The sequence below is a fragment of the Gymnodraco acuticeps genome, unplaced genomic scaffold (assembly GCF_902827175.1).
Source record: "Gymnodraco acuticeps unplaced genomic scaffold, fGymAcu1.1, whole genome shotgun sequence".
Taxonomy (NCBI): Eukaryota; Metazoa; Chordata; class Actinopteri; order Perciformes; family Bathydraconidae; genus Gymnodraco; species Gymnodraco acuticeps.
The window spans coordinates 2,590,498-2,606,251 of record NW_022992193.1 but is presented as its reverse complement, the minus strand read 5'-3'; the positions used below and the strand labels follow the sequence as shown (position 1 = coordinate 2,606,251).

General features: G+C 41.4%; 1 protein-coding gene across 4 annotated transcripts in view; it reads left to right on the top strand.

Moving 5' to 3' along the window:
- Positions 1 to 3,013: 3,013 nt before the first annotated feature.
- LOC117539327 (receptor tyrosine-protein kinase erbB-4-like) overlaps positions 3,014 to 15,754 on the top strand; it is a 245,644-nt gene continuing 232,903 nt past the window's right edge. For 3 of the 4 annotated variants that reach the window (XM_034205468.1, XM_034205466.1, XM_034205467.1), the window contains exon 1: positions 3,038 to 3,366. In XM_034205468.1, coding sequence (XP_034061359.1) covers positions 3,303 to 3,366 — 64 coding nt within the window. In that variant the 5' untranslated portion in view covers positions 3,038 to 3,302. Of the gene's footprint in view, positions 3,367 to 15,754 lie in introns of all 4 variants that reach the window. The other variant, XM_034205465.1, reaches the window with a different exon arrangement.

Genomic DNA, 15,754 nt, shown 5'->3' with positions numbered 1-15,754 from the left:
CAGCCTTTTAAATACACAATTATCACAATTATCCTAATATGTGATTGCTATTGTCTCTAAATTACCCTATTACATGCCTGCTGTGACAGTCATTAGACTCATTATCCACTTTTAATTAAATGCATGAGCAAAGTGTTCCCTCTTACTTTTTGTATATGTAATAATGGATTACTGTGTAGGAATTCATCATTATCCTGCAGCCCTGCTTACACAGGGTCCCATTACTGCGCACAAAGACACAATTCCCATTTCCATGTCACTCGTATATCAGTGTGGATCTCACGCGGCACAGTAATGTCCCTAATTGAATGTTTTATCTGCTGAGTTTTGTACAGGAACAGAGCGACGGGCATTAGTATTCTCTAGGTGGCTCGGCGCTGTGCTGCCACCCAGTGTGTGTGTCTAATCCCATGGCTCAAATAAATACTTCCATGTGCCTCACACTGCAGACGCTTAATCTATTATGGGTGTGTATTTCTTTATTTGGGGCGTCACAAACCCAAAAGGAACTTGATACAAAAAGACAAGACTGGTCTATGTAATAATGTTTCATATTTATTCTTTCTGTATAATACTGTCTGTATTTCTCTCAGCTCTTTGGTGGTTTCAATATTTATACTTCTGTTCGTAGTGTTTATACCCATGAATGCTTTTTTATATCTGTCAGTTATCTTACACTACACTGCCATTTACTACGTCCCTTGCACTTTTGGTTAGATACTAACTCCATTTCTTTTGTCCTAGGACTAATACATGTGCAAAGATGATATTGAATCTGATATAAATCTGATGTGGTAATTTTCTGTTGACACATTTCTGGTTTAAATGTTTGCAAAAGGCAATCATCTCCATGCTGATGATAAAAATGCATATCACAGTAGGAGTTGTCAGTGGCGTTTTTATATGTACAAAAGTGGTGGGGCACAAAAAACGTAGATGTCTATATATAAGCTTCTGAGGTTCATGGCTGGTGAGGCTCTGACTCTTCAGGTTTACAAATATTATATTTTGACCTAAATCAAAATATCATATTATTTTCAAAAGCTTTTTTTGTCTGATGCTTCAATTAATTTTAAACAGACAGTTCAACAAAAGGATACCCAAAAAATATAATTGTATCATTTAAATATTGAATTGTTCTCTCTTAGTAAGATCCCATTTTCAATCAAATTGCAGTCTTACCTTGACATGAAGATGAAGTCCATTTGCATATCCTTCTGGACAAAAATCTCTATTACTTTTTTGTAAAAGTCCTCCTTATGTTCTTGTAGTTTCAAAAGTCTATCATAAATCTGATCTAATCAATAGATTTATGATTCGAAAATTATAAAAGTAGGATAGACATGTGGATATTATCTGGCTGAACAAAACGTGCATTTATCTAACAGGTTTGTTTCCCACAGATCTTATTTTGAGCTATTTTCTAAAATCCTATGGAGAAATATCATTGCTTTGTTGTGGAGGGAAGCCATGCGCAGTTTATTTCCGGGTTTGAGGACGCCTCACTGCAGCTCTCTCTCCTCCTCTTCACACACCACACTTTTCGCGGCACACGTACTTACAGCCAATCAGCTCTGAATGATGTGAGATGACGTATGGTGGGGATGGCAGCTCTATGCCCCTATGGTCATTATTTTTTTGCCACACACATTAAATAGGACAATACTCTGAGCATGCGCAGTGTAGTTTTTACAGTCACCATTGACTTAAACAGGGAGAGGGAGGGGCAGGATCGGGTTTTGTCCCACATGGCTCAAAACAGCTCAATAGGCACACACTGTAGACACTAATTAGAAGAACACAGACTAAAACAGCAATGTACAGACGAATCAGATGAATAAACATGATCTTAAAATATATTTTATATATTTTTTAATTTATCTTTTGCATTTTTTTGTAATCATTACTTTTAATACTTTCTGCTGACACTAGGTGGGGCTGTGCCCCACCTGCCCCTAATGACCAGTCGCCACTGGGAGTTGTAGTCTTTTCTCCAAAGATGATTTTGCTGGTTCAGCTTTCTTTTTGACCACAAATCAATAAAGAGCTGTACTCAAACTCATCATATAAGGTTAACATCTTTTATCGACGTAAAAAGTCTGATTGTGGAGCAGATCAAGTGACATGTTGGTTTATTTTCCATGTTTTCAGCACAATATTTGTGAAAAGTACAAGCCCATAAAGTGCTATGTCCAGAAACAAAGGCCTAATATCGAGCAATTCTCCATAGATTGTGCTAGATGGCAGCAGAGGACACTGAATGAAGCCTCTGTGGGGATTTATGATGGATCATTTCCATCCTTGCTGCCTAAACTGTGGAGTAATCTGGTAATAGAGCCCGTTTACGCCTGAGTTCTCCCTTTACATGGATCGCAAATCAATATCTATTGGTCCTCGCTGATTTCCCTAGCAGTTTTCATACTTTCACACGAGCCCACCGGGTACACTGGATTGTGAAATGAGCGTCCCTGAACATGGTATACTGCCTGTTCTCTGCAGCATCAAACTTTATAGTCTGTGCATGCCTTTCAGTGTGGTGGAAGCTTGAACTTCCTGTAAACTTACATTCAATATACCAACACAAGTGAAGCAAAAGTAGTAATCACTCTCTAAATGATGAACTAATGGTCCTGTCATGGCAGGAAACAGGCTATAAAGCAATTGTTTTAATAGGTATTTAAATGATGATCATTATATGGTAATAAAAAGTCAATTTCTGCCTTTTTTCCAGCATCAGAGGAGACCACCCCGGGGGAAAACCAAAAAAGAACCTGCTCATGACAGGTGTGTTGACAGCAGTGATGGAGCCAAATAGCCAATCAGGAGAGGTGATAAGTGAGGTAGGCGTATTTCCAAAAAAAAAGAAAGACAAAACGCTTCTAATCTTTTAGATAGCTGCTTTAATTGGCTGATGGAGGTGTCGATCTCAGTAAGGAGGCGTGTTTAGACCCCCCCCCCCCCCACCACCACCACATCCCAGCACACACTCCACCCCCCCCCCCCCCCCCCCCCCCAGCCACCGGCGCTATGGCAGCGTGAGGAGTAAATGGCTCAGAGTATCCGCGGTGGAAAGCGACCTAAACACTGGACAGGGAACTGATAAACAAACAACAACAACTAACGCGGTGCGTAAAAGCTCTCCACGGCGCTGCTTCTGGGTGGAAACTGTGCCAACAGCAGAGAAGACTGACGTGATTTTTTCCCCTTTCATTTCTCTCTCAGTGTGAGCAAACAAACGAGGATATCTTAATTGGACATGTGAGTTACGGGAGTTAACAAGACAAGCAGCCCCCTTTTCGAAGATGAAGTTCCCCGCTTGTGTCCTCGTCACTTTGCTGGCGATCGGAGCCGGTGCAGCACAGTCAGGTGAGTGCTCTGATGCGCGTCTCTGTACCTGGGGCGCCCAGGGAGGTCAGATCCCCCTACAAAAAATGTATTTCCTGACATACACCTGCACACTTTGGCTTGACATGGTGGCGGAATCACAGTTTGGTGAATGACAACGAGCTGGATGTGACACCTCTGTTATTGCGAGCTTTGCATCACTGTCACAAACTTACACAACTTCATATCCAACAACGCTGCTTTTGAGTCCGCGCAATGAGACTCTCACCTGCAGTAAACTGTGACATTCAGCAGCCTGTGGGAGCGTGCCAAGCTCTGCGTAAAATAAATCTCCAAACTCCCCTCCTTTTAACACCTTTTACGAGCTAATCTGATCAAAAAGAGTCATTCTAAGTAGAGATTGTGGTGCTTTGAATGGATACATATTCTTGTTTGGGATAAACTGATGTTTATGAATGAATGCGCCATCGTTTTAATCTAATTCCCATAAGCGGACATTGATGCACCGCGGCTATTTGCGCTGATTTATATGAATTGAGCTCGTGGTAGCCCTTTTATTCATGCCTGGCTTTGAATAATTTAGATGTAGCAGATACACTGAGGGCTATAGTGGGAAAACATCTCGCTTTCATTATAAGGACCCCCGTGGTGTCAATCCCCGGACTAAAATCACTTGAATGATCCTGCAATATTCACATAAAGCATCCATGGCATGCTATAGTCAATTCATTGAGGTTAATGATATATGTGAGGTGTTGTAATCCCTTTGGCACCCCTGTGGGATATTTGCTGAGAGCTTTCTGCAGTTACATTGGCTGTGTGCAACACTATTTATCCGAGCAAATAATGAAACTTTTTTTCCAGCATCAATAAGGGTTTTAACGTGCTCCAGTATTCTGTTTGAATTTGAGTGCCGTGGAATAATGTCAGACTGAGTTAAATCTGGTGTTTCATGTTTTTTTTTAAACTGATGATATCAAGTTTTGGCAAGGGGGGGAAAACACCCCAGGCAAACAGGAAGTGGAAACATAAGAGTCTTTTTATGTTTGGAGGGTGAATTTGGCTTTACTCCAACCTCTCAAATGGGATGCTTTTCTTCCCCGCCTCCAAGGACAGGTCGAGTTTTGGCTTGTGGTTCTCAACAAACACACTGTGTGTGTGTGTGTGTGTGTGTGTGTGTGTGTGTGTGTGTGTGTGTGTGTGTGTGTGTGTGTGTGTGTGTGTGTGTGTGTGTGTGTGTGTGTGTGTGTGTGTGTGTGTGTGTGTGTGTGTGTGTGTGTGTGTTTACTGAGCTGATATGTGTGTGCTATCTGTCCACTCTTTCACTTAATCTCCCGCGCCTTATTGTGGCTTTAAAAATGCATCCCCGGCACATACATCAAGTCATATCAGGTTGTAGTAAGTCAAGGCTGGAGATGTTCACTTGAGCGGTGTTTAACATGGTGATTGAATCTGTCTGCTGCGAGACAAATGTCTGCAGCATTCCTGCCAGTCAGCTGGTCTGTGGAGCAGTAGAACTGTGCGTGTGTGTGTGTGTTTGCATGATGTACAGTGTGCGCCAAACATGGAGGTGTTCACACCACAAGGAACTTGATTGATGTCTTGACTGTTGGCAGTGTGAGAGAAGGGCCTTCTGTAAACTCACGGTTCACTTTTTGTCACAAGTATGCCTCAATTCCTGAATGAGAATGATTTATTTTTTTCAAAGCAATTTCTTCAAGCTTCGGAACAATTAGTTTGTTGTTCACAACAGATTTGATTCTAATTTATTCGTCTCTGCATGTGTGCATAAGAGTCATTGTCTACGGTTTGCGTAACTCACACAAACAACTTCTGAAACGTCTTGCAACGCTTGAGCAATCACATGCAAAATCTGTCAGAGATACATCTTTCATACTTTTCTATGACATGGATTATTTCTGATGTGTGCTATCACATGGAAAACATCAGATTTCATGTTGAAGGAAATATAGTGGCAACAAGAAGATGAAATTGTGTAGTTTTAACTACTTTTTGGAGGTGCAATAAGTTGCTTCTTATTCGCTATTCCAATCATTTTTCTTGTTTTATTTTCGTTGACTATTTGCATAGACGTCATTTTGTGGCACATTTTCGATTCAATACACAAGACTTTACTGAATGATGTCAACAGTGCCTTTCTTCTAGTGACCTTTGACCTAGTGTTGAAAAGGGAATCTAAACAGCTCAGACTTAAACTCAATAGCATTTAGTGTTATAAGGATTTATGAAACATTTCCAGAGTTAATGGCTATGATGAAAATCTTGATGGACAATTTACTGACACAATAAGCAAGGATGTCCCATGAAAGAGTTGTAACAAAAGCCAATTGAGAAAAAGCTTGCATTTTAATTCATAATAAACATAAATGGAACTGATCCAGAGTTCAGGATTGACCTGCGTTCAAAGGGGTTCAATAAGAGTTACTCCAGAATGCTGATCAACTTCATTCTCAATGTTGAGCTAGCTTTGCAAGTTTTGTTCATTAAAATCTCATAAAAAATCTAAACAATGAAGCCAAATGATCCAGATTGCCATGACTTGTTGTAATGACTTCTGCAGGATAGTGGATATAGGGTTGCTAACTAACTTCTTCTCATCCACATATTGTGAGTAAATGGTTAAACATGCTTGACAACCAAAGGGAGAATGGGTCCAGTGAATGTTTGGCATTTATACTTGAGCAAAAATATCACTCAGTTATCAAAATATGTTACTATTTAATATCTGTTAATGGACACATTGAGCAATAAACTAATATTTGAAGCTGTATTGGTTACTCCCAAAGTGTGGGTTATTTATTGGCTACAAATGGCAGTTTTCAAAGTGAACATTCCTCTTAGTCTTAAAATCTCCAATTCTAGAGATTCCTCTGAAACATGTTTCCGTCAGATTACTGTTACCGAGGTCAAGCATACACCTTCTAGTCATTTCCCCTTCTTTGTGGTAGTGAAGGACTACCATCTTTGATTAAATTCCATATTTTCTTTGTGCAGCGTTCAGTTGTTAGGGAGTCAGCTGATGTTGCTCTTCAGGGTCAAGGTGTGGAAGAACTCTGCAAAATGCCACGTCTAAACGGATTTATTTGCACAGCTTGATACGGAGATTCTTTAAATTGAGCGGATTCATGGTCTATATTTCCAAAATACCTTTTTTAAAGAAGCTCCCAGCTGTTTTTCACATCCTTTATCAAGCTGTCTTCTTCCCCAAACAAATGGCTGAAACATTTTAATCGCCCTGGCTCTTGAGTGTGTGCATTCACACGTGTGCCGTGTGTGTGTTTGGGTGACATTTAAAGACGTGCTCTCCTGTGAAATGGCCGGGGGGTGGAGAAATGAGGGAAGAGGGGGAATCTCGTGGAAGGGATCCCGCTGAATGCCAGTATCAAATTACCGGGCGTTCGTCAGCTGGCACGATGAGCTGGCCGAGGCTTTGTAGAAGACTGGGAGGAAATGAGAATTTATTACAAGCTAATTAAGCTTTTTTTTGATAGCATCAGTCTAGACCACGGGGCCTTTATTTGACAGCATGAGAGATGAGGGAGGTGAAGGAATTCAATCTTGCTGTAAATTAGTCAACAGTGCTATCATAACTCGATATCTGCCAGGCTTAACCCGTGCCAAGCTTCCACTGTTAGTCAAACTCGTTGTCATTACGACGAGCTGAGATATGGATGCTTTGGTGTCTTCCATGAAACAGGGGGAATAGAACAGGCCGTTTGCACCAAGGTGTGCTTATGGAAGGGAAGCCTTTTGTGTTGGGGGGGGTGATGGAGCGTTCTCCCAAAGCCTGAGACGGCAACCTCTCGTGGTACTGAATCAGCGTTCCGATTATTATCAGCCAAACAAAGATGACGCTGTTCCCTCGCGGATGAAAAAGTCGTTCTCTTCCCAGGCATTCCGAAGCGTGTGTGCTGACATTTTGTTTCCCCCGCCGGCTGCACAGAGGGGCTTCTGTTCCTCCAGTTTGCGAACCACCCAAATATTGACATGCGGCATCACAACTGCACAGCATGGGAAGCAAAACATCCAAGGCGCGGGTGCAAAATAGGACTTTATTGGCCTCTGTAATCGTCCCTTCGAAGTCTGTCTGTGGGTTTGGCAGGAAGGACTTTTTGAACCGCCCGTGCCTTTGCTGCCTAATGATGAGCAGGGTTGGCTTTGGTTGCGTTCAGGCGTCCGGTGCCAACTCCTGGTGAGAGTTATATTGGCTAGTCGGTCGCTGGAAGCCTGGCACGGATGCCCCCTTTTCAGAAGGTCCCACTCCCACGCAGAAAACTCGACCGCGCGCAGGGGCGTACTGTAATCACCAAATCTACATGCTCCAAGTCTTTGTTTCTTTCACACACTGGTGCAAGTTCAGGGTTGGAACGCAGCGGAAGCTTTCAAGTGTGAGGCAGCTTCCTTATTGTTTGCTTTTAGTGGTTTCTCACACACAAAGGACAGGAAAGACAGAGGATTTCTTTCTCCTTCCCTGTTTCTTCTAGACCACTGGAGGGTTTGTTCGGCCCGCCACTTGTAATTCCACTCAGAGACAAATGCCTCCATCCTGCATCTGAGGGGGCTTCCCACACACACACACACACACACACACACACACACACACACACACACACACACACACACACACACACACACACACACACACACACACACACACACATAGATCTTGCCGGTCAGCTCACACCACTTCAGATTTTCTCTTCTTTTGTTTGACTTCTATTGCATTGCGTCCCTTATCACACATTCATCAAATCTTTTTCCTTATTCCAGACCTTCTCCCTCCGGTTTTCCACCATTAACATCTCCATCATGTTTCCTCCCGTCTTTTACCACTTTTTTATGTCCTCCTTCTCTTTCCCTCACACACACTTCCCCCTCTGTCTTTCATTAGCCGTGTGTGCGCGGCTGTCACTGAGCACACAGGGGGAATGGAAAACAGCTCATTTGTCCCCCTTTAATTTCGACACCCAATTTGTGTCCTGGACAGAATGCTCTCTTCAGCTCCTTCAGACAGCAACTTTCGTTTACATGCAGTCTCATATGTACATGTTTCCGTGTGTGTATTAAGCTTTAAACTCTTTGGGAGGAGGGTTAGGTGCTCAGGTTGTTTCAAGACTCTGGTTGGATTTTGTATGTTAGAGTAAGGGTTAAATTAGATATATCTATATGGTCAATTTAAAGACATGTATCAGTAATCATTGAATTGACTCATATCAACAAATACATTGAATTTGTTGCACATCTGATGCAAACATACTTATTTACTTTTAATTAAATTACAAGATCTGGCAGTTTCAAGTCATAGATATTTACAGCTGCACCTAAAATATAACATCAAAATATCATTATTTTGATTATGTAAATGAAACGGAATTTTGAAAGTTTTATCTCGGATTCTTTATCAATTCCAGATCATTTTTTGGTGTTAAACGAGAACATATGGTTTTGTTATCATTAGCTTACTTGTAATTCTGCACTAGTTGCAGCTTCAGTCTAACTGTCTAACTGTTTCATACTCTAGATTTCTAGATCTTACGTTATTTCAATAAAAAGTATTGTACTTTCTGGTGTCATACTTGACAACGTACTAGGTTGAATGGATGCAGTACTTGCACAAATACACGACATTTCCACACTTACAGTAAGGGGCATGCTAGTAGCGATAGTATTTCTCGCCTTGGATAGATGGGACATTTTGAATATCATACAACTTGCACATCTACTCTTGTGACATGTAGCCGTGCTTTAGTGCCTTTTCTTTCACCTGCCTCCTGAAACACGATACAGAATACATGTGGTGTTACGTTTTGCGAATGCGGTTGGTTTGACAGAATTGATGAGCATGTACCAAGGAATGGAATCCGACACATAGTTCTCCATGTGAACTGATTCCAATCCAAGTGATGTTGGACCCTCGTTCTTTCTGTGGAGTTCTTGCATTTCACATAGTTATTTGATCCATTTTTTAATAAGGGCTATGGTTTTGAGTCCAGCCTTGATCTGCCTTGTAAGACACAACTGCATGTGTGCGTATTTATCCATTTGTGTATCTGTTCTCGTGCACAAGGCTTTGAATTCACATTTGCAGCGCTGTGCTCGGGCACCAGGCCAACACAGGAAGTGGGACAGTGTTCAGCTTCCTTTTGATTGGCAGCACTTACTTGGCGAAGCAGGATCAAGTGCCATCGACTCCCGTCTTGCACAACCCTTTTTCTTTGCCTTCTTTCACTTGCTTCCCTTTGCTTTCTGCTCTGGCTCTCAGCGCAGTACAATGGAGGGAATTAGAATAACAATAGCATTTCTTTCCCCCCCCCCTTGTAACCTTGACAAAGTCTTAATGAAAGGAGAAATGATCACTGGTCTGTAATCCCTCATCTGTGCGCGTTTTGATCCCGCAAGTCACCCCCCGACCTGTAGACACATCTTTATACAGACACACACACATACCATCTTCTCGTTTGCGCACTTTACCGTAGTAAAAAAGCTATTTTGGATCTTTGCTCATTAGTTTTCCCGTGTGTGTGCGCCAATGTGTGTGTTTGTGTGTGCAGTCAAGCCCGCCTGGTGTATTGTGTGTCAGCTAATCCCTGTTAAGATATTCACGGCAGCTAATCTGTTTAATTACACTACAAATTAAGGATATTTACTGTTCCAAGACTTTTATGCGACACCCGCCTTAATCGGGGCCTTAATCTGTCTGGCACTGTGCGACTGTGTGTTTCTCCCTGTGTGTGATTGATACTCTGTATGCTTAGGCATGTGCGCCTAAATATCAGGCTATTTCTGCCAGTCTGTCTGTATTTCTTTGCTTTAATTCTCTTTTGAATATTTGCCCACAGTAAGAAAAAAAAAAGGACATAATTGTACTTTTTTAGTGAGACGTTGCTACAGTATTTAAAGGAGGCAAACCCAGAGCATCACTCTGCCTGACTCAGACTCATGTTCGACTAATTCTACAAGATTAAAGCTGTGTTCTCTGTCGAGGCCAAAATAATGAGAGCAGACTGCAGCCAAGTGTGAAAGTTAAACATACAGTACAGCATGCATGTGGATCTAAATGAAATGCCAAACCTTGTAGAAGGAATCTTACAACTAACAAAATAATCCTTAATGTTATAATTTGTTCACAGTGTCTTATATAATGCTTGTCTGTGTTTTTGCTAGCAGTGTTTTTCCTGCTGAATAATGTTAAAGGATGACATGTGATAATTGATAGTGCAAATGTGCAGTTCCACAGAGTCTAAAAGGCTCTTCAGACGACACCTTTGGTGGATTTGGAGCAAGTTTTCTGTCTCTTATACTGTTTTACAGCCAAATGATATTTAACTTCTGTCACCAGTGCATTTATTTTGTTAAATTCACATTTACGGAGTGTTTTAACTGTCCCTAATATGCTTTTTGGGAGTTTTCCCACAGGCTAAACATGTCACAGTATGGATCCACTTCAGTCTCTTCATTTTGTTCAGTAAATCCTAGAGTTTCACCCGTGTGTATTCTGGCCCATGATTTATTATGCAAATGCAATCCCTTCCAACTTTCTTTGTTTCTTTTTAGCAAAACGTACACAGAATAAGTACGATTTAGAATTAGTAAGAATGAGTTCAGGCCATGATTGGTGGCTGATTGGCCCTGTCTGTTTTTACATCCCTACGTCCCATTCTCGTGTACGCCATATCATAGCCTTAAGGAAGTTTTTCCTTGTACGATGTGAGGGTCTAAGGACAGAGGGTGTCATATTGTCATACTGATATTCTGTACAAACTGTGAAGACCACTGAGACAAATGTAACATTTGTGATATTGGGCTATATAAATAAACATTGATTGATTGATTGAAGTGAATTTCTCAAAATGTGCCACAAACGTCCACTTAGAGGTGAACTGATTAGCAGTCAGTGGTAAAAGGTCACTTGACTTTTGACTTTACGTCCGTCCAATTACTATGAGCATCATATCCTGGGGCAAGCACAGCCTTAGAAGACAAGTTCTGGGGCGCTAATCCCAGTGATATGTTTGCATACAGAACTTGCACATCCATGTATAGTGTGTGTGTGTGTGTGTGTGTGTGTGTGTGTGTGTGTGTGTGTGTGTGTGTGTGTGTCCAGATGGGGCACGTTGTCCTTTTTTAAACGGCCCCTCCTGCGACGGTGATCTGTAATAAATGAGTGGGCGTGAGAAAGTGGCAGCCGTGACAGCTGACTGGGGAGGGAGGGAATAGCGCGATAGGGGGGGGGGGGGGGGGTAAAGGTGGAGGTGTGTGTATGAGTCGAGGAGAGTGTGTGAGACAAAGCGGAGGTAAAAGAGATGGAAAGTCTCTAAGGGGAGATAAGGAGGGAGGATGTGGGGAAGACAATGGAAACGGAGAGAAGGGCGATAGTGAGGGATTGTGGGTCAAACAATACCCCGACCAAAGATGGAGACACTTCCCTTTCTCCACTTGTTCACTTTATCCTAATTACTCCCCTTTTTTCTACTGAAGTCACCTTGCAGCCCTGCAGAAATCTGGCCGCTCCTTCTGCGGGTTTTAAAGGTACATAAAACTCGGGGAGGAGGGAAAAACCTTGGCAAGGCCTTGCAATAATTGTGTGCGAGTGTGAAGGTGAGTCACCTTCAGCGCCAAGAAAGACGAGAGAGCGCTGCAACGAGTGCACTTATAAGGAATCTGTTTGTGCATTTCTATGGGTTTCTGAGCCGGTTCATTAATTTGTCTGCAGCTGAGAGGCAAGAACACACACTCTGGGGCTCACACACACCTCAGTGTTCCCCCTGCGTCGTACCTTTTACCGGTTGCTCGCCGGCAAAATGGCTTTTGGCAAGGTGAGAGCGGGCTGATGGCGGGTCATTTGCAAGATGGGAGACAGTGTGACAGAGATGGAGAGAGAAAGCAAGAGAGGTGGTCTAATTTCAGAGAAGTGTGTGTGTGTGTGTGTGTGTGTGTGTGTGTGTGTGTGTGTGTGTGTGTGTGTGTGTGTGTGTGTGTGTGTGTGTGTGTGTGTGTGTGTGTGTGTGTGTGTGTGTGTGTGTGTGTGTGTGTGTGTGTGTGTGTGTGTGTGTGTGTGTGTGTGTGTGTGTGTGTCCAGCAGAGGTTAAGGTGGTGTGAGGGAGACAGTGTGTTGTCTCAGAGGAGCACAGCTATCACCGCCGCTGAACGCTCCAATTAATCAGCCTGGGCCACACAGGCTCTCTCTCTCTCTCTCTCTCTCTCTCTCTCTCTCTCTCTCTCTCTTCTCTTCTCTGCTCTCTTCTCTCTCTCTCTCTCTCTCTCTCTCTCTCTCTCTATCCTCTCTCTCTCTCTCTCTCTCTCTCTCTCTCTCTCTCTCTCTCTCTCTCTCTCTCTCTCTCTCTCTCTCTCTCTCTCTCTCTCTCTCTCTCTCTCTCTCTCTCTCTCTCTCTCTGTCTGTGTGTGTCTTGTTTTGTGTTGTCTCCATGGATAATGCTAATAGGGCAACCTGAAGACAAGATGTATTACAAATACTGTATGTTGGTTTGTTTGTTTTCAACCATCATATACAACTAATTTGCTTTGGCTTTGCTATTTTGGCTTGTATCACCAACTATATTATGCACATATCTATTCTATTCACTGCCAAAACAAAACGTCCATTGATTGTCAGCATAATTCTTATGTTCCCTGAAATATCGTGCACACCCATTACAACTAATGAATGAATAACTTAACCCCTTTCCAATCCATGGTTTCCATGACATAGTTAATGAGTTCAAAGGTCTTGTTTGAGATTACAAACACAGTGGTCACGACCATTATTTCAACAAGGAAAGGGCTTTATTGTTAGCACAAAAACGATTTTGTTTGGGGTTAAGAAAAACATCTTGTTTAACCCTCTGGAGTCTAAGGGTATTTTCTCGATTTTTAGATGTTTTCTTAAATCACCTTTTAAATGTATTTCTTCTAACATGGCACCCCATGTGTTAAATATAAAAATGTCAGGACAATCTCTGGTATTGCTATATATGCAAATTACTCACCTTAGAGCACTGTTTGATGAGATAAGTAGCTCAAAAGCTTAAAATTTGACATCTGATTTTCGGAAAATCTTCAAAACTTTTGTGAAAACACAAATTTACTCATGTGATCGAATTGTTTTGGTGTTTTAGATTAGGTTACCAAAGTCTTAGGATCACAAAAGCAGTGAAATATTTGAATTACACTGTATATAAATGTGTAATACATGTCTAAAATGAAAAAAATTAAATTCGAATTTTGAGTAAAATAGGTGTTTATCACTCTACTTTCACCACAGCAGGGACTGAGATACATCAGGACTGAATAATGACTTCATATTACATACCAAGGTTCATGTGATGTGTACAAATACAAATTGAGCATTCAACCTTTTTTTTCAACCAACAATTTATTATAAATATGTTTTTTTCAACCAACTATTTATATAAATATAAGAAACTGGAAAATCTAACTATTTACAATATTGAACATCAGAACTTTCAACCAACTATTCATTATAAATGTCAAGACAGTGTCAAGGTCTTTGTCTGTCTTCCAAGACAGTGGGTCTGGCTGCTGTGAAGATGGGGGTGATGGTGCATGGGCTGCTGTGTAGGTGGGGTGTACAAGTGCTATACGAGACCTCCACGAGACCTCCTTGCTGGCTGGGTTGAAGGTGATGGCTGTGGTGGAGCCTTTGTTGTTTGGGAGGTTGGAGAAGGAACACGCACGCACACACACACACACACACACACACACACACACACACACACACACACACACACACACACACACACACACACACACACACACACACACACACACACACACACACAGGTATTTCCAGTTACTTTACATTCAGTATAAAATCACAGACACACATATACATAGGCTACATCTGATTACAACGTCTCATCTGATTACAAAGTCTCATCTGTACAGGACGGTAAAAATAATAACAGGCACACATATACATAAATCTATGACAAAGTCTCATCTGTACAGGACGGTAAAATAATAACAGGCACACATATAAATACATCTATGACAAAGTATCATCTGTACAGAACAGTATGATAAAATAATCTATGGCAAAAACATGTCACTGTAAATGTCTCCGTTGTGGGACGAATAAATGATTAATTGAATCCTCTACACATGTAATCTCACTTTTACACACCAAAATAACGTTAACACAGAGTAAACATTTGCTAATGGAGAGTCTATTTTGTGCCAATAAAAAGTTCATGACTATCGATACAAAATATATATCAATAAACCTATTGTTCATTTTCGCGGTATTCCCCACACATTGCCAGTACACTATTACTGTAATATTTACACTTACCCATGCCCAAATGGATCCTTGTTGTTGTCTTTGTATTCTTCTTCTTCAGAAGAGTCGAAGACTTCACGTTCTGAGGCTCTATCTTCACTGCTGCTAGCGAAAAAAATCTCTAGCGAAGTCGGCAATTGTAAAGTTTTTTTTAGCCATTTTCTCTGTCTCTCTCTCTCTCCTCAAAGACGTAAACTGATGGGAGACACGTGGTTTATGTTTTGTTTACTTGGTGGGTAGGTCCTTAGTGATTTCTCGATGTCCATTGGTCATTTCAGACCATGATGGCTGCCGGCCGAGATTTCCTTGACGGACACACGAATCCACCAATCCCACACAGTGTAAAGTCAAGCTGCTTTGAGCGGCCATATTGGCTGCTGTGCCCTGGTTACAGTCTCACAGGAGATACCGCTGGAAAGCTACTCTTCCAGTGATTCCGCGGATATCTGAATCATATTTCTACTCCTTATAATCGAAAATATATGATTAATTACGTAAAATTATGCGCACCGACTCCAGAGGGTTAACATAATAGGATAATGTGATGTATGATAATATAACAATGAACATCATAGATTAGTTACTGTGACTTAGTGGAGCTAAGAACAACGGAAAGTACAAAATAAGTTGTGGTTGAGGCCTTGCATTTATAAGAAACAATTTGTAGGTACTGTAGGAGGTAAAAAATCAATGAAAAGGGCATGTCATTTTCTCATAGACTTCTATACATTTTCTTATAGACTTCTATACAATCTGAATTATTTTACTTACAGTATGACTTAAAACAAATAAAGACCTTGCATGTGATGGATGAAATGGAGAGAGAAATAATCATTTCAAATTGTCATTAAGGCAACTTCCATCTCATAAACTTCTATACAATCTGAATAATTTTTACTATTGAAGATGGAAAAGGCAAGAATGTGATGGACAAGGCAACTTCCATTCAAATTGATTCTTGAAATGTCTCAATGTATCTCCCAGGTTCATTCCAAGTCCATTCAATTCCACAGCGGCTGCATGCATTCATGTGTTTTCCTGCAGATAAGAGCTGTGGGCAAATCCTGAGTGAAGAGGCAGAGTATGAAA